At 42.3% G+C, this 25,340-nt stretch overlaps 1 protein-coding gene and 2 long non-coding RNA genes across 5 annotated transcripts in view; 2 read left to right on the top strand and 1 right to left on the bottom strand.

The window, feature by feature from the left end:
- Positions 1 to 2,949, bottom strand: part of AMN1 (antagonist of mitotic exit network 1 homolog) — a 36,035-nt gene extending 33,086 nt beyond the window's left edge. The window contains exon 1 of one of the 3 annotated variants that reach the window (XM_072954275.1): positions 2,548 to 2,949. Coding sequence is in view for 1 of the 3 variants with exons in the window: in XM_006199976.4 (XP_006200038.3) it covers positions 2,528 to 2,565 (38 nt within the window). In the remaining 2 variants the exon portion in view is untranslated. Of the gene's footprint in view, positions 1 to 2,527 lie in introns of all 3 variants that reach the window. The other 2 variants (XM_006199976.4, XM_072954274.1) reach the window with 2 other exon arrangements.
- LOC116276832 (uncharacterized) lies at positions 2,796 to 6,114 on the top strand. The gene is made up of 2 exons (XR_004186314.2): positions 2,796 to 3,104; positions 5,912 to 6,114. It is a non-coding gene; the product is annotated as an uncharacterized lncRNA (long non-coding RNA).
- On the top strand, positions 3,100 to 3,450 carry LOC140691250 (uncharacterized). Its single transcript, XR_012066819.1, has 2 exons — positions 3,100 to 3,218; positions 3,321 to 3,450. It is a non-coding gene; the product is annotated as an uncharacterized lncRNA (long non-coding RNA).
- Positions 6,115 to 25,340: the final 19,226 nt, after the last annotated feature.

Raw genomic sequence — 25,340 nt, 5'->3', positions numbered from 1 at the left:
TGGAAAACAACCAAAGCTTTGACTGGAATATCATATTTGAGGATGTGCATAAAATCACTATTCTTATTGCACTTACGTAAATAAGCCAAGTTTAAAAGACGAAAGTTATAGAGTTGTTTTACAAACGAATTAGCCATTCTGATTATCTTTGGTAAAAATGAGGTGACTACAGAACAAAAAATTATGTTTAAACCGAAAACTTTGGCATACCCATAATCAGAGTCTAATCCTGTTCATTGCCTTTGAGATTCTGTATCTTTCTGTAAACTGGATTGGATCCTGAACTCTGTGAGTCTTCTCCAATATCTGGCTATGACTCTCCAATCTAGTATCTCCAGTTTTCTCCCAGCCTTCTGACCTGAAATTAAAACTAAAATTACCTTTTCCCCAAACCCTACAAGCTAAAGCTGTAGGTAGGTCTTGATACAACTTCAGAGAAATCACCATAACAGGTCACATATAGACAAAAAAAACCTTCATACCTACTTGTGTGCGGGCCACTCAGAGAGCTCCCCAGAACACCTGATGACATCAACAAACACATTCAAACTGCAAACCAGGAAAATCTATCAGTTTAAAACGGCCATCTTATTCCACCATCTAACATTCGTGCTCAAGTCCAGAAATTTTCTTGACCGGCTGGTTCTCTAGACTCAAAAACTGCCTTTATAATTTGCTCCAACCATTAAACTTTGTCTTTCTTTTGTTTCCATAGAAATGCTTCTTAAGTACCTGATTGCTCACACCATGTAGAAGCCTACCTAGATGGACATTTACCTATAACACTACCTCCTAAAATAAGACATCCTCCTATTTACCCTAAGTCATCATGACATGGTTCAGTACCGTAAGGCACTAACGCAATATTAAAAGGCTTATTTTCACCAGGTCCAAAAAGCTTTCTGGGATCTGCTTCCCAAAGAAGACAATGTGCCCCACACATCAGAACCTAGACACTTAATTTATTGGAAAAGACGCGAACAAAAGACTGAACTTAAATCTCATTAGGAGAGACCTTATCCTCTGCAAAATTTCTACAATTACAGCAAGAATCTATATATTCTCTAACCAGAGTTACATTAGACAATTGCATTGCCTTAGACACCCAAACCACCCAAGATTGAGGGGCATGTACTGTAACTGGCAAAAAAAAAAAAAAGTTGTTTCTATGTTAATAAATCAAAAAAACTTAAAGATCAGATGCCAATCTTTCATCAAATAGGCAACGTTTCTTGCCTTTATTTTTCAGTTGGTTAAATCAAGGCTCTTGCAAATCTATGCTCTGAAGAATTTTTCAGTCCTTGGCTATTACTCTCCCCATAGTCACCATATTAACCTCCCTAGTGCGCTGTATCCCCTCAAGATTTTTAAATGCCTTTCAGCAGCCACTCACACGTCAAATGTTATCCATTAGGATTAGACAACTAGAAGACCTCAGTGATCCACTGCCCACATCTAGGGTGACTATGCAACTGTCAATAACAGCGATTAATTACATGACCATCCATCCCAATGACCACATCAAAGATGGTAGCTAGAGTAATACTATATTGGTTCACATTCAGCTTGCTGAATGATCAAAAGGGGGAGTTTTAAAAAAATAAAATAAAGTGGAGACGATGCTTGAAAATCTCCAAGTAGACCAAACCAATTAGGCCACGTAAGTGAAACCAAATATAGTCTATTTCATGAACATAAGTGAAACCTAACAGGTTATTTCTTGCAAATGCCTCGACTGAAGTCGTCTTCTTAAAACAGCATAACATAATCACTTTTAACAAGTCCCTTGCCATCTGTAAACGCCCACTGTAATAACCATTGTAAAGGTGAGGCGACTTCTTCAAGATCACTATGCTTCTGGTTTCTCCCTCAATAAAATATTCATAACAAGTAAAGCTCTCTGAAATCTCTTTTAATACTAGGCAGGCTTCTAAGTATTTAAACATGCTAAATTTATTCCTCACTACAACACCATGAGACAGCTACCGTTTTTACACTCATTTTGTAGATCAAGAACTCGGGCACAGAGAGGTCAAGTTACTCTCCCATGGTTGCACAGCTGGTTAATGGCAGAGCCGGGAGCTGAACTCAGCAAGCGCACTCAGGGAGTTGAGCGCTGGGTTAAACAATCAGTATCTACTCCCGTTACAGTAACTGGGTGGAACTTGGCTGAAGGCTTCTGACAGCCCCATCTAGTGTTTTGTTTTGTTTTGACCAAGGCTTTCAGCTCCCGTCAGAGACAGGCCGCCGCCAGCAAGCGTCCGGGCGCTGAGCTGTCAAGGCTGACAACGGGTTCGGACCCCATCTGCGGGCAGAGAACAGCGGGGCGAGCCTGCCCGCAGCCCACTGGACAGGACTGTCCTCAACGAGGAGCCGACACCACCTGCGGGACCCGGGAACGCGAACACCCGCGGGGCCTGCTCAGCGGTCGGGAGGCGGGAAGGGGGCGGGGAAGGGGAGCCGCGCGCGGCGGCGGGCGCCGCGGTGCCGGGGCGGGGCGAAGGGGAGGCGGGCGAGGCGGACTCACAGATCCAGCAGCTGACTGACCCGCTGCGGGCAGGGCATGGCGGCCGCCCTCGGGAGCCTCTTCCGCCGTGGCGGGGCCGCGCGAGCCTGGCCGACAGAGACCACCCGGCAACCCCGCCCCCGCGCAACGTCACCGCGACGTCACCCGCCCCTTCCGGCGGCCGCGCGCCGCGGCGCTCGCGACGGCACAGGGAAGGCGGAGCGACGAGGCGGAGAGGAGCCCCGGGCTCGGCGGCGGGAGTCGTCGTCCCGGCGGCCCGCGGCCCGGCCCGCCCGGCGCGCGGCCGAGCCCGGCACCCTCCGGCCGCGCGCCCGTCGCCCTCGCCACCGCGCTGGTTCGATGCCGGGCCGTGCGTTTGGCGGTGCACACCCGAGGCCGCTTGGGTACACGCTCCATGACCGTCGGCCGGAGCGTTTAGAGGAGCCGGGAGTGACTGCCGTTTGCCGCGCACTTTCTGTGACGCACACGCTGAGCTACGTGCTTTCAGTAGTTGGCCTTACTCCTTTAATCCTGTGAACTCGGAATTACATACCCGTATTTGCCAGATGAGGACACTACGTGTCTCCAGAGCAGCTCAGTAAGAATTTTCTCACGGCGGGGAAGGGGCTTTTGTTCAATCAGAAAGGTTTCTAAAGAAGGGACACCTTTCCCCAGGTGGAATTCTCTCTCCTTGGGGCCTTGCTGCTTTTTGGTGTGTGCTTTCATTCTTCCTTGTAAAGTAATTTGTTGTTTATGTCTTTCTCCCTTTTGAAAACTCTTGAAAGTTGAAACTGAGTCTTTTTCATCTCTTCAGGTTGCTGATAGTTTTCTCGGCACACGTTTACCAAGCACTGGAAGAGGGCAGGGATTGTGTTGGGTGCTGAGGATTCTGTGGTGAACGCTTGAGCCAGACGAATAAAAGGACAATCAGAATAACTGTTAAATGCTAAGACGGAGTTACGGGAACACCCATGGAGGGGCTGGGGGGGGCGGGTCAGAGAGAAAAGCCTGGTTTGTTAGGGACTGCAAATAGTTCAGAATGGCTACAGTGGAGAGAGGTGAGAAGCGGATGCAGAGCGGGAGATGGCAGACTTTTCCAGTGAAAGGCTAGATAGTAAATATTTTAGGTTTCGTGGGACATCCTTGTTACTGACCTAGGGTCCCCTCACCCTACTGGGAGCCAACCCAGTCTCCTGACACTGGCTTGTGGTGAAGGAAATTGCAGGGCGCCAGGCAAGGAGAACAGGCAACTGATGCTCAAATAGAACCTCTCCCGATGGCTTTCAGGCAAAGGTTCTTAAAGGCAGCATTAGGGGTGACGGTCACAGTGTGTGTGATCAGCTCTTGGACGTTTTTGTGATTGGTTGATGGTGAGGTAACAGGTGATGTTTAGTGAATCATCAACCTTCTGGTTTCAACCATCCTGGTTGGTGTCTTAAGTGCTTGTGTTCAGCAGGTAGTCAACATCCTGTCCCAGGTAGGGATCTTAGTTTTTGCAGAATAATTCAAAGCTGTACACCGGATTGTTATCTGTAGCCTTTCAGAAGGAACTAGGGAGCCCTGTGGCTATTGTTCTAATCATTAAATGCTTGAGACTGCTGTTTGGAACTTGGGGAAGGCCACGTAAGAAATAGGAGACATGAGAGGCTTGTACCCAGGAAGACCCTGCAGGGTCTTGCTTTGTTTCAGTCACCCCTTTTTGATACTCCTCAATCCTGAAGGGAAGAGGGGCTGGACAAGAAAGGGAATAAAGTTTAGGATAAGAGCAGTTAATCGTAAACTCTGCGGGGGAACTCGGTTTCATCCTTGCTTGGTCACAGCTACTCAACTTGTAGCTCAAGAGGAGCCGTAGATGGTACGAATGGGGGTGGTGGGGTGGGGCTGTGTTCCAATAAAACTTTATGGACACTGAAGTGTGAATTTCATATAGTTTTCAGTGTCCTGAAAGATCATTCATCATATGATTTTTTTTTTGACCATTAAAAACGTAAACACCTTAAACTGCAAACTGTACAAAAAACAGGCAGTGGACTGAATTTGGGTGGCTGTGGCAGTGTGCCTTCTGATCTAAAAAGCTAAATGGGGCATGATGGCTTGTGTTAAACACCTTGGGCTTTGTCTGTAGTACTTTGTGCAGAGTCGTAGATGGGTTTGAAGCAAGGACAGTACATGCATAGGAAGGATGAGTTTTAGAAAGACCTCTAGCTGTTAAGTGGTAAATGAATTGTAGAGATCAGCGGTGGAGGCTTGGAGACCAGACGGGAATCTTTGATAATAGCCTAAAGTAATAGTAGTCGACTGGGTGGACAGATTCAAGAGGTAATGGAGGGAGAGCCAACAGTAGGATTTAGAGATTGATTGGAATCTGGGTGGACGAAGGAGAAGACGCAAGGCTAGCTTCTAGGCTTTGGGTTTGGAGAATTGTGGCATACGGTGGTGCCACTTAAATGATCTGAGAGAATTAGAGGGGTCTTTTGAAGAGGGGGAACATTAAATTTTGGACATGTGAATTTTGAAGTGTCTGTGGAAAAATACAGGCTTGGAGCTATAGATCTGGAAATTATGCTGGCTTGCTTTTAAAGGAGAGATTGAACAGCAGTGATAGTACATGTATTTACTTACGACTTGAGTAATTTGGGGGAAGAATCCTCTGATTCTCTGCTGCTCTGGGAGTTGTTTAGGCCTTGGAAGACCTTGGCAGATCAGATAAGGGCAGGTCTTCATGGTCCTTCCTGTCTGTCGAGTGCCGCCACGTCTGAGTGCTGCCAGCTGACTGTCTAGGTCTTCCCATTGATTACTTGGTTCTTCAAGACCAGCAAAATGCAAGTCACTGCCCCAGTATCATGAGCTGTTTAGCTTTGAGTGCCTGTGTTCTTCTAGATAATCAGGATTTCACAACAGTTTTTTTTTTCTTTTACAAAAATGTCAATTATATAAAAACGTAGGATAACAAAGTTCTAGCTATTTCTAGCCAGTAGTTTTAAAGGTCAAAGATGTTTAAACCCTCATGATATCACAGTTCTGAGAACTATTTTTACAGTCATTTCCTGCAGATTTTAGGACTGCAAGTATTTACAAACCAGCCTCTCAGATACTTACCGTAAATGTATTAAGAATGTGAGTCTCTTCCTGTTGAATAAGGTAAGTCTGATGTCTGTTGTGGTTGCTTTAACATTCTCATCTCGTTCCTCCCTTACTCTATAGCAGTGATGTGGTTTAGGAACTGACCCCTTCTTCAGAGGTGGGTCTGGTTTAAGGCTGATCAGTGATTACTGCGGTGATTGATTCAAGGGTCAACAGGCCTAGACTAATCAAGAAATCAGAATATTCCTTCAGCCAGAGATGGGTTCAAGAATAGGCATGTGACTCATTCAGGGCCAATAAGCAAGAAACGTTTTTCTGCAGATTCCTGGGAAAGAAGTTTCATCAAATTTACTACAGTGCTTTATGAAGCAACACTGTTCTCAGCATTATCCTTCTGAACGAAATGAAGTAAGAAAACAGTGTAAGAGAATCACAGAACAGCCAGAGTCCTGATCGAACCATGCCTGAATACCACCCCTCCTCTCTACTGTCAAATGACAAAAATAAAACAATCTAGCAACGAGTGTGATGTCCTTTATTCAAGGGGAAACAATCTATGGATTGGGGGGATACACTGCCTCACAAGCAGTGCAGCTCTCTCCCTGAGGGATGTTTGGGCAAGAGTGAATCTTACAGTGTCTGAAGCAGCAGTGAGGAAGGCTAGGAGATCAGGGATTTCCTTATAAGGCTAGCATTTCAGTCGGGGAATAAGGAGAGAGTATTTGGCTTAAGTTGATTGCCTGGGGTTGCATATCGGAAACAAGGAAATCATTACAGATTCTTGGCAGTTGGGGATTGGCTGGCTGGATATACTGCACTTGTGGTCAAGCAGAGCATTTATAGGAACAAGAAAATTACCAAAGTTTGGGTTTGCTGACATGGCACCCCAGGCAGGAGCATCTCCATCTTGGGCCTAGAAATTGATTTCCACACTACTTTCTGTTACATCATTCAGTTAATCCCCTTTGTTGTTGATAAAATTAGTGGAGTTGGGGTTTCTGTTTCTTATATATTCATAGCAGAAGTTACCAGCGTATAGATGGAAATTAAAGATACAGGAATAGATGAGCTCACCTGATGGATGTATATAGAGTGACAGCAACAATTCTTGTGGAGAGAGAGCTGAGGAATAGCAATTGGCTGGCAACTGACACTGAGAAGGAGCAGCCAGAGAGGAAGGGAAAAAACTGGGTGCTTCAGAAGATAAACATGATCAAAATTGTTACAGGCTGCAGAGAGGTCAACTGAGATAATGCTTGACAGTGATTTAGCAACAAGGAGGTCATCAAGGGTCACTGAGGTGGTGGTGGAGGACGTATGCTGTTTATAATGAGAGGAAGGGATGGGGGATGAGGAAATGAACACTTAAGTTGCCCAACTCTCACTCAAATACTTGATCAGATGAACTGTGCTTCTATTTAGACTCAGGCTGAGAAGAAAAGTGGATTGTCTAAGGCTATCGAGCTCTGCTTCAAAGAAGGTAAAATGGGGCAATTCAGACCTGCCATTTATGGACCTATTTACCAGCTGGCCAGCATGATAAATACTTACATGAGCTCATGTCTTCATCAGATAAGTCTGAAGTATCCTGCTATTTTTATGGAGGAAAGAGAGCTTTCCCAAATAAAAGATGTGTCAGACTCCAAAGACCATGCTTCTTCTATCTTTGGGTGCTCAGGAGACAGGCTTACGGCATCCAGGACCAGCAAGAGAAAAGGGATTAAGCATTTCATGATGGTGATGGCAGAGAATTAAGCCAGGGTGGGGCCCGTGCAGCTGCATAAGTGGCCTATCCCCCAAGCTGGCACTCAGTGCATCCAGCCTCAGGACATCCCGAGAAAATCAGTTCTAACTACTGATGATTCAGGAACTCTTGTCAAAATAAAATTCAGAGAAATGTGAACACAGAGAGATTTTTACAAGCAGTGCAAGGGAACCAGGCTTTCAGAAATAGTGGCTCATCAGAAAGAGTAAGAGGAATTTACAGCTCCGATGATAAGTTCAGATACGGCAGTTGACAGCTCAGGTTGGACAAGAACAAGATATCCCTGTCTTTGGTAAGGGAAACAGGATGTTCTTGTTTTTGTGGCTTATCTTGGGAGGCAAAGCTTCTAGGACTTCCTGTTTGTCAAGGCTTTTAGGAGGTTACAGTTATTCGTGGTTTATCTTGGAATGCAAGGTTACTAGGAACAGAAGTCTTTTCTGGCGCATGATCAGTGATTTGTGGGCAGGGCTGGGCAAAGGGCAAGATGTCATTTTCCCTCTCTTGCCTCTTTGCTTGTGTGTCCACTTTGCTGTAGTTTCCTCTAGCTTAGACCCTCCTCCATTTCCTTCCCTCATCCTAATCATACAAAGAAAACTTCATATTGTTTGTTCCTCTGGGTAGGTTACGTAAGAATATAAGCAATATTACTTTCCTTAAATCATGCTATTAATTCCTACTGTGTGTATAAAAATATAAGTATATATATCTATATATAAAATGGTTAAGTATATCTCATGCTATATGTACGTGAATCTTGGGTCAATAAGAACATGCAGATGGCAATAAATGGCTCAAACATCTTTACATGTCATATCTGAAAATACAAGAATTGACTATGAGTTAGGTTCCTCATTCTTAAGCCATACTGCTTATATTTGGATTCAAAATAGCAATTGCTCTTCTAATATTAATTTTCAATTCAGTATAACATATACATCACTGTCTATTACCAACCCCGTATCACTTCAGTTGGCTGTTGTTAGAGTGGCCAGACTAGGCCCAAGATGGAGTCATTTATGCTAAGCCCACATCTGCAAAGCAGAGATTAACTAAGTTGCTATGCTTTGCTCTCCCCAAGACAGAAGACTTAGGCCAGGCAGTCAACACTTTCCTGCTCAGCACAAGGTACTTGACCTGGCTCCAGGATTTTGCTTTGCTGCATATAATGGATGTAACCCTGCTTTAACCAAGCAGATGCCCAGTATAACTTCCTTATTTCTCCTTGCTTTGGTCTGTAAACATTTCTTGCCTTGTATGGCTCTTTGGGGCTCCTTTCTGTCTGCTAGATTAGATGCTGCCCATTCATGAATTGCTCAATAAAAGCCTACTTATCAGTAAGTTGTCTCTGGAAAATGTTCTTTTAACAGTGTCAGTGACAACTGTGAATGTTTATAGGGTGGTCAGAGGCATGCCTTGCACTCAGTCAGTATTTCACTAGTTCTAACTCATATAATCCTCAAAGTAACCCTGATTGGTAGGTATTGTTAACATTATCACCCATTTTCCAGATGAGGAAACAGAGGTCCAAAGAGATTAAGAAACATGCCAAGTCCACATGGCTTATCGGTAGTAAAGCTGGGATTTGAAGCCAAGCAATCGGGCTGTAGAGCTGGGTTCTTAAGCCCACTGTTAGGAGCTACATGCAAAAGGATCCAAATGGACGGCTTCCTCACACCATATACAAAAATAACTCAAAATGGATTAAAGACTTAAATGTGAGACCTGAAACCATAAAAATCTTGGAAGAAAACATAAGCAGTATGCACTTGGCCATTGGTCCTAGCAAGATTTTGTGGAGTACGTCCCCTCAGGCACAGGAAATAAAAGCAAAAATAAACAAATGGGACTACGTAAAACTAAAAAGCTTTTGCATAGCAAAAGAAACTATCAATGAAATGAAAAGGCCACTTACTAAATATAAAGATATTTGTATATAATACATGCAATAAGGAATTAATATCTAAAAGATACAGAACTCATACAACTCAACAGCAAAAAACCAAAAAAAGCCAATTAAAAAATGAGCAGAGGACATGAACAGATATTTTTCCAAAGAAGACACATAGATGACCAACAGATACATGAAAAGATGCTCAACATCTCTAATTATCAGGGAAATACAAATCAAAATCACCTCACACCTGTCAGAATGGTATTAACCAAAGATAAGTAACAAGGGTTGGTGAGGATGTGGAGAAAAAAGAACCCTCATGCACTATTGGTGGGAATGTAAATTGGTGCAGCCACTATGGAAAAGACTAAAGAGATTCCTCAAAAAATTAAAAACAGAACTAGCATATGACCCAACAATCCCACTCCTAGGTGTTTATCCAAAGAGAACAAAAACACTAAATCAAAAAATATATATACACCCTTATGTTTACTGCAGCATTATTTACAGTAGCCAAGGTATGGAAGCAATCTAAGTGCTTATCAATAGATGAATGGATAAAGACGTGGTATAAAAAGTACTGAATTCTCGGGAGGATGGGTATATAGCTCAGTGGTACAGCACATGCTTAGCAATTGTGAGGTCCTGGATTCAATCCCCAGTATTTCCACTGGGAAAAAATATATATTGTCATTTGGGACAACATAGATGAACTTACAGGATATTGTGCTAAATGAAATTAAGCCAGACAGAGAAAGAAATATAGTATAATTTCATTTATATGTGGAATCTAAAAACCAAAACAAATGAACAAATATAACAAAATGAAACAGAGTCATAGCCACAGAAGGGAGGAGAAGAGAAGTATGTGAGGGACGTTAAGAGGTACAAGTTTCTAGTTATGAAATAAATGAGCCATTGGTATGAAGTGTACATTGTGGGGATTATAGTTAATAATTGAATAACATCTTTGTATGGTGGTAAGTAGTAAATATGTCATGGTGCTCATTTTGAAATATATAGAAATACTGAATCACTATGTTGTGTAACGAACTAACATAGTGTTGTAAGTCAATTATACTTCAAAAACAAACCCATAGAAAAAGAGATCAAATTTGTGGTTACCAAAGACAGTGGGTGGGGAGGAAGAATTCGATGAAGGCACTTAAATGGTACAAACTTCCAGGTATGAGGTAAATAAGTACTAGGGTTGTAAAGTACAACATGATAAATAGAATTATCACTGCTGAATGTTATATATGAAAGTTGTTATGAGAGTAAATTTTAAGAGTTTTCATCATAGGGAAAAATTTTGTTCTATTTCTTGACTGTTGGATCTCACGAAATGATAGCTGTTCACTAAACTTACTGTGGTAATCATTTCATAATGTAAGTCAAATCATTATGCCGTACACCTTAAACTTATACAGTGCTGTGTGTCAATCATGTCTCAATAAAATTGGGAGAAAAAATAAGAAAGTCTTGCTATTGTGATGCTGTCAATTTCTCCCTTTATATTTGTTAATATTTGCTTTATATATTTAGGTGCTCCTAAGTTGGGAGCATATATTTACAATTATTATCTTGTTGGATTGATTCCTTTATCATTATATAATATCCTTCTTTGTCTTTTGGTACAGTCTTTTTTTTAAGTGTATTTTGTCTGATATTGTATTGTTACCCGGGCCTTCTTTTCCTTTCCTTTTACATGGAATACCTTTTCCATCCCCTCACGTTGAGTCTGTGTGTGTAGTTAGACCTGAAGTGAGTCTCTTGGAGGCAGCGTATAAGTGGGTCTAGCTTTCGTATCCATTGAGCCACCCTGTGTCTTTCAATTGAAGCATTTAGTCATTTACATTTCATTATTAATAGGTATGTACTCATTGCCATTTTGTTTATTTTCTATTGTTTTTATAGTTCTTTTTCCCCTTTCATTTGCTCTCTTTCCTTATGGTCTGATGACTATCCTTAGTGTTAGTTATGTCTGGATTCCTTTCTCTTTGTTTGAGTGTGTATTTGTAGGTTTTTGGTCTGTGGTTACCAAGAGGGAAAACAAGTGTATGTATGTGTTTGTATGTATGTATGTATGTATGTATGTATGTATATGTGTGTGTATTTATTTATTTATTTGTTTATTTTAAGTTGATGATCTCTTAAGTGTGAATGCCTTCTAACAGTCTTGCATTTTGACTCCTGTTTCTAACATCATATTTGACATCTTTTTGTTTTGTGTGTCCCTTAGCTACTTATTGTGGGTATAGCTGCTCTTACTGCTTTTGTCTTTTAACCTTTCTACTAGCTTTATAAGTGGTTAATCTATTAACTTTACTGTATGTTTGCCTTTACTAGTGAGACTTTTTTCCTTTGCATAGTTTTCCCATTTCTAGCTGTGCTCTTTTACTTCCTGCTTAGCAACGTCCCTTTAACATCTCTTATAAAACCAGTTTAGTGGTGCTGAACTTTTTTAGCTTTTGCTTGTCTGAAAATTACTGATTTCTCTTTCAAATCTGAATGATAGATACATTGCCAGGTAGAATATTCCTGGTTGTAGATTTTTTTCCTTTCATCACTTTGAATATATCATGCCATTCCCTTCTGGCCTGCAAAAGGTTCTGCTTGAAAAGCCAGCTGACAGTCTTATGGGAGTTTCTTTGGCCCACTGGTGACAGGGACTGGGTCCTGGAGATGGGGAGGCGTCCAGGACAGGTGCCTGCCCACTGGTGGGCAGGTAAGCCCCAGTGCTAATAGGCTGGAGGGAAGACTCTAAAATGGCGCTTGTCAGCAGCATTGTCCTCATGGCAGAATGAGCTTACAAAAACGGCTGCCACCAGTGTCTGTCTCCAGTGGGAGCCACAGATGCCTCCTACCTCCCCAGGAGGCTCTCCAAGATCGGCAAGTGGGTTTGACCCAGGCTTCTTTCAAATTACTACCTCTGTGCTGGGTCTTGGAGCATGAGGGATTTTGCATGCTCCCTCTAAGAGTGTAGTCTGTCTCCTACAGCCCTCTGGCTCTTCCATAAGCAAGCCCCGCTGGCCTTCAAAGCCAGGCGTTCTGGGGACTCGCCTTCTTGGCGTAGGACCTGTGGGCTGGGAAGCCTGATGTGGGACTCAGACCCCCCACTCCTTGGGAGGAACCTCTGAAACTGTGATTTCCCTCCCACTTGTGAGTTGCCCACCCCGGGATGTGAGTTTTGACTACACTGCGTCTCTACTCCTCCTACCCATCTCACTGTGGTTTCTTCTTTATGTTTTGGTTGCGGCAAATCTTTTCTGCTCGTTTCCAGGTTCTCTTAGATGATTGCTCTACGAACAGTTGTGATTTTGGTGTGCCTGTGGGAGGACACGAGCTCAGGGTTTCTCTACTCTGCCAGCTTGACCACATCTCCAATTTCTCAAGACTTCTGGGCAGAAAAATGGCAAAAATAAGACTAAAATGTAGCCAGTCCCTTGTCTGACACATTTTCTAAACCTGATCTTTAGGTTATAACTTTGAAAGGAGCTAACGGCAAACAGAATAAAGGTAAGCCACATGAATCACTACTTTATTATCCTACTGTGTACAGGTTATTTCTCAGTATGAGTGTCCTCAATTTATACCAGTGGGAAAACATGTGCTCTTTTTATTTGATTTCTTTTTATATCTCATTTTATGTCAGACTCCAGATTGGAAACTGTAGTGCCCATGATCGTGAGTTCTTGGGCACTGTCAAAATTTTCCATTAGCTGGACCCTTGATTCAGTTTGCTTCAAGGCTATAGATCCGTGCCTTTCAAATTCTCATGAGTTTGAGGCATACAATGTATGACTTAGGCTCAAAGGCAGGAAACAACTGGGCAAGTTCAAACAGGGTACACGAGGAGATATTAATAATAAAGAGGCTGTTTACAAAGGCTTAAGCACAGCTAAGGGAAAGCAGAGGTAAGGATGTTTCAATGCCTTAGGACTGGCAATAGCAGGAAGCGAGTCAGGACTCTCCCAGTCCTGAAAGGGCCTGGACGAAGCTGCTACCACAACCTGGAGAGAATGGACATAGGTGAGGCCACCCAAAAGGAGCCATGGCCTTTGGGTCGGTGAGGAACACAGCCAGTCTGTGACAACGCAGCCAGGAGGGAGCTGAAAGAATAAACACTCCAACCCGTTCTCCACCCCAACTTTTGATCTCCTCCTGGTGCCGTTAAGGCTTCCACCCAACCAGAAGTCAGAGGTCAAGGGAGCCCAATTTATGTGGTTTATAAGGTCAGTCTGTTAGAGCCCAGAGCAGAGAAGGACAGGGTGGAAGATATCCAGTTCTTAAACACACTATTGATTTTTAGATAAAGTAATTAAATATCGTGAACATTTTGAAAATTCATAAGAATAATAGCTTAGTCTGAGCCAAAATAATAATTATTAGAGGTTTATAACAGTGAGAGGGATAACTGCTCTCCGTGATCAGGATGGTGAGAGCCAGCGCAGTAAGAGCTAAGCCTTGTCTTTCCCTAGTTAGCTTCACCTGTTGTTTTCATTTTAACAAAGTTATAGGATTCCTAACTCACATTCATTGGTCACTTACAATGGGAGCAAATGCTCTGTACTTTTGTCAGATGGTCTGACTTTTAAAATCCATTAATTACACTCATTCAAACTAATACTCGAGGGGGAAGGTATAGCTCAAGTGGTAGAGCACATGCTTTGCATGCAAGAAGTCCTGGGTTCAATGCCCAGTACTTCCTATAAAAATAAACCTAATTACCTCCCCACTGCCAAAATAAAAAATTGAATAATACAACAATAAATAAATAAAATATTAAAATAAGCAAATATTTGGTACCTACTATGTGTCGGGGAGCATAGATCAGTAAACAAACATGTCCTCTTGGAGACTGGCTTTCCCACAAACAAGCGATGTGCAAGATAAAGACTGTTCAGAACAAGGTAGGGGAGGGGAGAGAGGGATGTGGGAGAGTGGGAGAGATGAAGAGAGCGGGTTCACCTTTGGTTATGGGAGGCCTCTCTGAGGCTGTGACATTTTTGCTGAAACCTGTTAAAAAACAAATGTTAGCATCTTAAAACTTTTGAGAGTCTATCTGAGCAAAAATTGATTGGAATTGAGTAGCACCGAATCAGAAGTAGTTAGGAGTGCTCTCCTGATAGGATTTGGGAGGAAAGACTTATATTGAGAAAGTGAGGATGCAAAGAAGGAAATTGTTTGATTGGCTGTAGCTTAAAGCCCAGTTGGTTTGTGAGTTGTGATTGCTTATCTCTAGTGCTTTGATATCATAACCTTGAGGCATTTACAAACTTAGATTTTGATTGGCTTACATAGGCTGTCATGGCATGAGAGCCGACCTCAATCTTTTTGTGTGTGTGTACTTTTTTGGTTTTTTCTTGTTTTGAGGGGAAGGTAATTAAGTTTAGTTATTTATTTTTTAAATGGAGGTACTCGGGATTGAACCCAGGACCTTGTTTCTACCACTGAGCTATACCTCAGTCTAATTGTTTCCCTGTTTAGTTGTTTTGTACTTTAGACCTGAACTATAAAAAGGAGCTAACCATGCAGCGATCTGGGGACAGAGGGAAGAGGAAGACTCTTGTGAAAGGAAAATCAAAGTGGAGTTGGTATTGCTAAGAGAGCGCTCTAAAATGGAGCCAGAAGGCCATTAAAGAAGTGTGGCTTATGCATGACTCACCATGGATGCAATCTGAGCTTTCGACCTGATGAAGTTTAACGCCTTCCAGAAACTTGAGATACTTATCAGACCCTTACCCTAAAATAACTTGTGACAGTCTTATGGGACCCCTCTCCTGAAACAACTTGTTGTTCCTAAGGACGAATATTTTCTGACTCACGTCAGAATCAATCACAAATCTTGCCAGGCAACTTTTAACAGCCTTGTGGCTTTTTGTCTTTATAAGCTCCTGAGTCTTTCTCTTCCTTGAATTCTCCTTCCAGGTTACTTGAATCTGTGTTTCTCAAAGTGCCATTCTTAAGACCCCAAATAAACTCTTTTCTTATTTGCAGCCTCCTTTGTAATTTTTCTTTGGTTGATGCTCTGAAGAAAAAAAAAATGTGCTTAGTAAAGTTTGAAGGACTGAAGGAGATCAGGGTGCCTGAATGGCGTGCGGGATAGTAGGAGATAAGACTGCAAGAGCCAGAGGACAGATCAGGTAAAACCTTGGTGATCAAAGGACTGAATCTGCGTGGTTTCTTGTTTGCTTGTGTGAATCTGCATGTTATATTCAAAAGGAAATGGAAAATGCTCAAGCTTTAAAGAAGGGGATGGATACTACTTGGGCTACAGTGTGAAGAATGGAGGAAGCTGTGGGGAGTGAGTGAATCACAGCAGGTCTTGAACGGAGCTGAGTCTGGTGGTGGTTTCTCCAAAGTCCACCTCTCCCAAGCCCCCACCTGGTAGCCTCAGCCCCCTTACGAGCAGGTGAGACGTGCCCTCCAGGGAAAAAGAACAGCAGTTCTGGTGGTGGTGGTGGTATTGTTGGTAACAGGCAGCATAACGTTTCTACAGGACCTCAGTGCCTGGGAATCTGAAGCCTTCGATCCTGGGTTGCTCTCATGGCAGTGACGGCTCTTGGAATCTCTTCATCATAGACTCCCACATCTCAGAGCAGTAGAGCCTGCACGTGGCTAAGAGCTTGGGCTCTGAACTTAGTATCTGAACCCTTATTCTGGCCTAAGGTGAGTGTGATATTGTGATATATAACATGAAATATATTTGTTCTGTTTCTGGCACAGAGCTCCTAGAAACCCTTGGAATTTCCTAAGCAGTAAGGTCAATGGGAGTATTTTTGTTCAGTGTCTTTGTTCCTGAAATAGCTCCAAAGACTTAAAAGCAAAAGAAGCATCTTGTTATTCATAACGAAGCTGTTTCAACCATACCTGAGTTTACGTTACTTTTGGAAAGCTCCTACCGATGAGGGCTGGCAGCCAGGGGAAACAGCCACTTAATTAGAGGGTTGGAAGTTTCATTCCCCTCCCCTGCAATCTCTGGGGAGGGGAAAGGGGCCAGTGGTTGAATCAATCATCAATGGCTAATGCTTCCAGGCTGGTGAACCCAAGGAGATTTGGGGAGGGTGGCACATCCAGAGAGAGCTTGGAAGTTCAGTGCCTCTTCCCCCTAAAACACACTCTGTCTCTCTTCCTTTGGCTGTTCCTGAGTTATAACCGTTTATAACAAACAGGTAGTCTAGTTAGTAAAATGCTTTCCTGAGTTCCGTGAGCCACTTAGGCAAGTTAAAGGAATCCCGGGAAGGGGTCGTGAGAACCTCCAATTTATAGCTGGAAGGGCAGAAGCCCTGGTGACAACCAGGACTCGTGATTGTAACCTGGTGGGGGTGAAGGGAGGGGAGGCAGTCTTGTGGGACTGAACCCTTGGGATTGATGCTGTCTCCAAGTGAACAGTGTCAGAACTGAGCTTCATCGTGGGACACTCAGCTGGTGTCACAGAACTGCTTGATGTGTGGACAGCTCACACAGCTGGTGTCAGAAGTGACGTCATGTACTAGTTTAGTATTGAGAGCAGAGGAGAAAATCAGAAGTGAATTTTCCTTAGATGTGAGTCACTTAACTCCTTAGTAATTCAGTTTCTTCACTTATAAAATGGTGATAGTAATATAGTACCTTATCCAAAACACATGTCTCAGAATTCAAAAATTTCAGGATTTTGGAAAGATATCATGGTGCATGTACTGTTGCCGGTGGATGTAACCAGTGTTTCAGGTTCTTGTCCCGTCCCAGAAAGAGTTCAGAGATAAGACATAGTGGTTAAAAAAAGCACAGTGAGGATTTATTAAAGGATGGACAGTACACTCTCAAGGGAAGAGCGGGCAGGCTCAAGTGGGCGACTGTCCTGAATTTCTTTGGCAAGTTGGTTACATAGGGTGTAAAAATGAATGGGCAGAACATTCATTGGAGAGAGAAGGGTTTGGGGTCATATCCCCTGATTTTCATCCCAACTCCACCTTCCCAAAGTGAGAAGGGAGGGATTTTTGTCCTTATTTAGTTTGGATTGGAAAAGGTGCATGATGGGTACTTCTAATCTGCAAGGCTAATTTTATTGAAATGAGGGCATAATGAGCAAACAATTCCATTCAGACATTGGAAATTCCTGCCTTTTCTCACCTTTCTTTGTCGGTCTCCAGGCCACTCATCATCTCAAATGGTGTGGCCCCTTATCAGCCCAAAGGTTCCTGCTTTTCTTTCTCTGCCCGGGGACCCCCTAGTGTCTACATGATGTATGTTTTTCTGCATTTGGCCCATGCCCCTCCTTTCTGCCCAATTCCTGCCATTTGGTCTGTGTCCCCCTTTCTCTGCTCATATCTAGCTCTCTGCCTGCTCTAATAGGACCAGATATTATGAGACACCCTCCTAGGGTTCTAGGGCATAATGTTTCTGCATTGAAAGATATAATGGGTTCACTCCCTTATGTGATCCTGTCCCTGCAAGTGTGGGCAGGACCTGTGACTTGCTTCTAACTGAAAGAATAAGGCACAGATAAAAGGACGTATGTGATCAAATGTACATGATTATGTGATTGTGTTACGTAGTATCGTAGCACCCATCTTGCTGGAATCTGTCTCAGTCTTACCCTACTCCTTTCTCACTGGCTTCCAGGAAGCAAATGGTCATATTAGGGGACCCCACATAGCAAATATGTGGGCAGCCTCTGGATGATAGGCAGAAATTAAAAAAAACAAAACAAAAAACGAAAAAACCAAAAAACAAGTTAAGCCCTCAGTCCCACTACCTTAAGGTACTGAATTCTGCCAAAAACACATGTAAGCTTAGAAGTGGATCCTTCCCCATTCAAACTCAGTTGAGACCACAGCCCCAGCTGACACCTTGATTAAAGCCTGGTGATACCCTAAGCAGAGGACCGAGCTGAGCCCTGCTCGGACTCCTGACCAACAGAAACTTGGAGATAGTAAATGTGTGTTGGTTTAAGTCATTAACTTTGTAGTAATATTGTTAGACTGCAATAGAAAACTAATAAAAGAATGGCTTATCCATGCCTTTTCCTGATTTGTAAAATTACTAAATAAAAAATTTTAAATAATTGAAATCGCATCACATCTGTTCAAGACAAGTTTTGCCACCAAAAGAGTTTGGGCTGAAAATACAGGGAAAGTTTCAGAGATTTTTTGTTATTGTTTCCAAATTACAGATAAGGGATTGTGGACTTGTGGTGTTTAAGTTTACAGGGTTACTGTGAGATGGAGAAAGATACTGTGTGTAACAGGCTTGGTACAGGATTTAGCGCACAGGAAGTCCTCCCTAAATATTGGCAGTTATTATGATTAGAATCAGAGTTCTGGGGCAGGTCAGCCTGTCTGCTCTGTTGTTCCTTGCAAGTCACTTTTCCTCTCAGATTCTTCGTCTCTAACAGGAGGGCCTCTCAGAGGAGCCCAGAAAGGGGGTGGAGTCAGAAACTCCTGTGTATTGAGCCCCTATTCTGGGGAGCTTCTGGGCTGGGTGCTCAGCGAGCCATAATGTGAATTGCCCTTGACTGATGAATGACCCTGGGGAAATGGCTTCTCCTCGCTGAGTCTCAGTTTCCCTGTCTGTCAAATGGAGCTGGCTGGTCCTTCCCTAAATATATGAGAGAAGCAGCATGACAAGGTATAGTCCCTCTGGACTGAGAGATTATTTTTGTCTTGATATCATTTGAGGGGGAGAACAGATGCAAAGGTTTGCCTGGCCTCTCCTCATGTACACAGAGGAAGCCTTCCTGATCCCCTGGCCTAACCCCAGCCTCCACCCTGACGCAGAGCGTGGAGGACTGGCTCCTTGCTCCTTGCCTAGTCGTCTGTGCACCTGGAGTGGGGGCTCGAGGTCTCCCTGCGCCCAGACCACCACGCCCACCTCTGCCTCCCCTACTTGTCACTCAGTAATGACCTGGGTCATAGCATTCCTCTCCCACCTCCCCCACTAGACTGCCGGGTCACACGGCACGGCCCACGGTAGAGTAGGGTCAATGAAAAGAGGAAGAGTGAAGAGTTTACCAGGTGAACAGGAGGGTGAGACAACACTTCCGACCTGCACACGCACTGGTGACAGCCCCGGGGGTGGTCAGAGTAGTCCAAGTTGGGTGTATTTTGAAGGCTGAACCAAGAGACTTGCTGAACGACTGGAAGTAAGGGAAAGAGAGAAATCAAGCTGTTGTTCATTCATTCATTTTCAACTAATAATTACTGGTTATTGACTAGCTACCAGGCGCTAACTAAGGTGCTTTGGGAACAGCTGCAAACAGGAGAAGGTCCCTGATCTCAAGGAGTTTACTTTCTAATTGATGGAGACAAACAATAAACAAAGTTATCATGGAGCCCATTAAGCATAAAGAGGAAAGAAAATAAAAGAGGGTGATGTAACAGACTATTAGGTAGGTCAGATTTGGCTGAAAATCCCATTCAAAATGGCTTTAACTTTAAGGTTTTTATCTCTTATGAGAAGTCAGATTAGGATGATTCCAAGGCTGGTTCCTCACTGGCTCCATGACATTGTGACAGCTCAGCATTTCTGTGATCCTCTCGAGTTTTCCTCTCATGCTTGTAAAATGGCTCTGTGGCTCAGCAATGTGTTCTCGCATTAAGGTGGTGGGAGGCAGGGAAAATGGACCTGTTTTTTCTCATATCTCCTTTTCTTTCTTTTTGGGGGGAGGGGATTTTTTTTTTAAGGGGAGGTAATTAGGTTTATTTATTTATTCAGTGGAGGTACTGGGGATTGAACCCGGGACCCTGCACGTGCTAAGCATGCGCTCTACTGCTGAGCTGTATCCTACCCTCTCTTGCATCTCCCTCTCTTAGAGCACAGAATACTTGCCTAGAAGAACTCCCAGCAGAGCCCTCAGTATTACAGCACATACCATGACTAACCCAGTTATTGCAAAGGGAAATGAGACACCATCTTTGGCTTAAATCAGTCACTTTATTGCCTGGGCTGGGAATGGGTCTCACTGCCTCTGCAGCCTTTGGCCACCTGATACCCAAACAAAATCCAGGTTCTGTTAACAGAGAAGAGGAGGGGACAGGGAAATACTGTAAGCAACAAACACTACCATCCACAGAGAGTCAGGGAATAATTAAAGGGGCCACAAGGTGGCCTCCCTAGAGATGGTGACGTTTTATTCATCAAGAAGTTGTCAGTCTTATGAAAACTGGAGGTTAGCATTTAGGCATCTAAAGGGCAAATGCGCTACTTGTGGGTACAGGGTTCCTTCTCGGGGTGATGAGGATGTTCTAAAACTGATTGTGGTGATGGTTGTACAACTCTGAATATATTAAAGCCTATTAAATTCCATACTTTAAATGGGTGAATTACATGCTATATGAATGATATCACAAAACTGCTTTTTTTTACATTTTTTAATTGAGTTATAGTCATTTTACAATGTTGTGTCAAATTCTAGCGTAGAGCACAATTTTTCAGTTATACATGAACATATATATATATTCATTGTCACATTTTTTTTCGCTGTGAGCTACCACAAGATCTTGTATATATTTCCCTGTGCTGTACAGTATAATCTTGTTTATCTATTCTGCATTTTAAAATCCCAGTCTGTCCCTTCCCACCCTCCGCCCCCTTGGCAACCACAAGTTTGTATTTTATGTCTATGAGTCTGTTTCTATTTTGTATTTATGTTTTGTTTTATTTTTAGATTACACATATGAGCGATCTCTTATGCTATTTTTCGTTCTCTTTCTGGCTTACTTCACTTAGAATGACATTTTCCAGGAACATCCATGTTGCTGCAAATGGCATGATGTTGCCAGTTTTTGTGGCTGAATAGTATTTCATCATATAAATATACCACATCTTCTTTATCCAGTCATCTGTCGATGGACATTTAGGCTGATTCCATGTCTTGGCTATTGTAAATAGTGCTGCTGTGAACATTGGGGTGCAGGTGTCTTTTTGAAGTAGGGTTCCTTCTGGATATATGCCCAGCACCGGGATTCCTGGGTCCTATGTTAAGTCTATTCCTAGTGTTTTGAGGACTCGCTATACTGTGTTCCACAGTGGCTTTCCTTGCTTCCCTCTCCCACTCTTACAAAGCTGTTATTTTTAAAAAGAACAATAAATGCAAATGCCCTAAGACTAAAATAAACTTGGTATAAGTTGCAAGAACTGTTTGACTCACTGGGTCAGATTGAGTGGAGAATTCTCCTAGCAGAACTTAATCACAGTTCATTTTTTTAAAATCAGTTTTTGCTTAATGTATATTGAGATCACTTTAGTAGGTACATACAAGTTAAGCATTAATATGTCATCCTGGTGAATTGGACCTTTTATCAACATGATGTGATCCTCTTAATTTAAATACTGCTTCAGTATTAAAGGCTATTGGTTTCTGATATTATTATAGATGCTGAGTTTTGTTTTTATTAGTGTTTGTCAGGTAGGTCTTGTTACCTCTCTTTCAATTATTTATTTTTTAAACACCTTTATTACTGTATGATTCCTATACAGTAAACTACACATATTTCAGATGTACAATTTGATGAATTTTGATAGATGTATACGCCCATGAAACCACCACCACGATCAAGGTACCTAACATTTCCATCACTCCCCAGGAGGTGCAAATATTGAATTCCCAATTTATCCCTCCCACCCCTTTCATCCCCTGGTAACCATAAGTTTGTTCTCTATGTCTGGATCACAATTTATTTTTAACAAGGGGTATAGAGCTAAATTTCTGAACTTCTGATGAAAGATAGAGAAACACTCTGTATTTTCAGGTGTGATATTCCCCATTGATGTTTCTTTCCCAGGAATGCGGGCTTCAATCCACTCAGCACGTCTGGCCCCCAACAGACCTGCAGCCAGCGGTCGGTGGGACCTTGCCTCATCTGAAGGGCTTCCACTTTGACGTCCCATATTTTTTTTTTTAGGCTAGAAGCCATTTTATTTTATTTATCATAATTATTTAACAATTCACATGTGCTTTTTATTTATTTATTTTTTAACTGAAGTACAGTCAGTTACAATGTGTCAATCTCTCATGTACAGCACAACGTCCCAGTCATGTGTATACATACATATGTTCATTTTCATATTTTTTTCATTAAAGGTTATTACAAGATATTGAACATAGGTTCCCTGTGCTCTACAGAAGAAACTTTTTTAAAAATCTGTTTTTATATATAGTGGTTAACATTTGTAAATCTCATACTCCCAAATTTATCCCCTCCTCCCACCTTTCTCCATTAACCATAAGATTGTTTGCTAAGTCTGAGAGTCTGTTTGTGTTCTGTAAATGAGTTCATAGTATCCTCTTTTTTTTTTTAGATTCCACATATGAGTGATATCACGTGGTATTTTTCTTTCTCTTTCTGGCTTACTTCACTTAGAATGACGATCTCTAGGTCCATCCATGTTGCTGCAAATGGCATTATTTTATTTTTTATGGCAGAGTAGTATTCCATTGTATAACTATATCACAACTTCTTTTTCCAGTGATCTGTCAATGGACATTTAGGTTGTTTCCATGTCTTGGCTACTGTATAGAGGGCTGCTATAAATGTGTATCTTTTTGAATTATAGTTCCCTCTGGATATATGCCCAGGAGTAAGATTTCTGGATCATATCATAAGTCTATTTTTAGTTTTTTGAGGAATCTCCACACTGTTTTCCACAATGGCTGCACCAAACTGCATTCCCACCAGCAGTGTAGGAGGGTTCCTTTCTCTCCACACCCTCTCCAGCATTTGTCATTTGTGGACTATTGAATGATGGCCATCCTGGCTGGTGTGAGGTGATACCTCATGGTAGTTTTGATTTGCATTTCTCTGATAATTAGTGATTTTGAGCATTTTTTCATATGTCTATTGGCCATTCATATGTCTTTAAGAGACTGGAGACTGGAGAATTGCTTGTTTAGGTCTTCTGCCCATTTTTGGATTGGGTTGTTTGTTTTTTTATAATTTCCCTTATCAGTGACATTTAGTCTACTGCATAAGCTGTTAATTTTCCATTGGATACAAGCTTTAACAATAGACATTACCCAAGTCAGTTTCTGTCTTCCTCTTTTGCGGTTGAGATGATTTTTCTTGGTATTACAAAACTGCAAGAAAGCATTTTTGTCCGAGCTGCTGTTGTGGGCCTTGTAGCTGGGCCTTGCTAACTTCCTGCAGGGTGGCAGAGGTACAAGTGGGCTTCTGCCAGGGACTGGCACTTGTCCAAAGCTGTGCCAGAGAAGGAGCTCAAGTCTATCTCACACGCGTAACTAAGAACAAAAAGAAGGCCAGTGTTGCTGGCGCTTAGGGAGGAAGGAGATGAGGGTAAAGAGTAGATAGGGACTAGATCATAGAGGGCCTTGAGGATCATGAGAGTTCAGATTCTACAGCTAATTGCGATTGGGAGCCACTGGAAATCTTTAAACAAGGACATGACAAGATCTGGTAGGCATTTTTAACAGATCAATTTCAAGCCATAAATTTGAGAAAAATATCTGCAAAACAGATAACTGAAGAAGACTAGTATCTAGAGTGTTAGAAGTACTCCTGCAAATCAATATGATGAAAGACAACACAACTAGAAAATTGGCAAAATACCTGAGTAGGCAGCTCTCCGCAAGAGGAAATCCAGATAGTCAATAAACATACGAAAAATGTTCGAGCTCATTAATCGACCAGGGACATACATGTTAAAACCTCAATAGAATAGCTGTGTGAGCCACCAGCTTGATAATAGTGGGGGAAAAAAATCTGACATTACCAAAACTTTGACACTGCCCATGCAAACGCATCCTCTAGTGGTCAGAGTGTTAAACTGGTATAAGTATTTTGGGGAATTGAACCTGCCTGCCTGTATCTCATTTCATGAACTTTCCCTATGGTGTGAGCTTTCTCTGAAATTATCACGAATTATCACACATACATATGTGCACGTGCACATATACACACTTCCTTCCTGGATGCTACCCCACCTTCCACTTGAAAAACTGAGCAGCCTCTCCTTTGAGCGTCCCTGCTCCCGTACATAAGTCTGTCCTGGTGTCTATGATTTACTGTTCTGACATGTGAACCTTTGTGTCTTCATTTAGACGGTATCCTTTTTGCTTCCATAGGGCCATGTTGTGAACCTGTGTGCCTAACAAACACCACGGCAGCAGGAACAGAGCTGGTACAATCACTGTGTGTTGAGTTAGTTAACTGAATAAACATCTCCTTTGCTCCAAACACCTCTACAAGTCTTGGCTCAGTTGATCTTTGGGACTGAAACTTCAACCACTCTGGCTTGAAATCCAATTTGTCACAACCCTTTTTTGTATTATGTGAAAGTTTAATGTTCACATGGGCTTGTAAACATCAAAATATGAGTAATACATCAATCATCCTTTTCCATGATAATGAAAAGGCCATGATGAACATTTATGTAAATCAATTTTCATCTTAAATCACCTTGCTTTTCTCTTATTACATGTTGTCAGTGAAAGTCAGTACCATAAGTCTTCTGAAATTTCCTAACCATAAAGTAATTTGTAGTTTCCTTCTCATTTATGCAAGTCGTTAATAGCTTTATAATCTATAGCAGAGCTGAAAGCACCCAATGCCTGTTAATGCTAACCTTCACATAAGCTCACTTACATACCATTTCTCCACCTACTGTCTCCCAGGCCCCTTCCCCCCAAACATAAAGAGAAATTCAACTCAGGGAAAAATGATTGTGATGATTTATTCAAATATTACTGTATGAATAAAAATTTAGTGCTACCTTTGGCTCACCCTATCAAAATGTAAACAATGACTCAAATATGTCAGAAGTCATTAAAATTATCAACTTCATTTCAGAAGTCAATTAAGCCATGGTAATCATTCAGACACAGATATAATATCTCATAAAGGGAGAACTGACAAGGTATGGAGCCCTTACACGTTAAATGGCACAGCAGGTTGACATACCAATTGGGATTCTTGGGTCATAAGCAACAAACATTAACTCTGTCTAAATTGAATAAGAGAGGGACCTATTGGAAGAATATCAAGCGCTCACAGTGTCAGTGCGGGAGACCGGGGACTTGGTCTTGGAAACAGGCAGCTGTATGGGCAGCTCCGGGAGGCAAGAGTGTAGGATTAGTCGGGATGTCCCACGGCAAG

This window comes from Vicugna pacos, chromosome 34 (genome assembly GCF_048564905.1).
Source record: "Vicugna pacos chromosome 34, VicPac4, whole genome shotgun sequence".
Taxonomy (NCBI): Eukaryota; Metazoa; Chordata; class Mammalia; order Artiodactyla; family Camelidae; genus Vicugna; species Vicugna pacos.
This window is presented reverse-complemented; position numbering and strand designations above follow the sequence as displayed.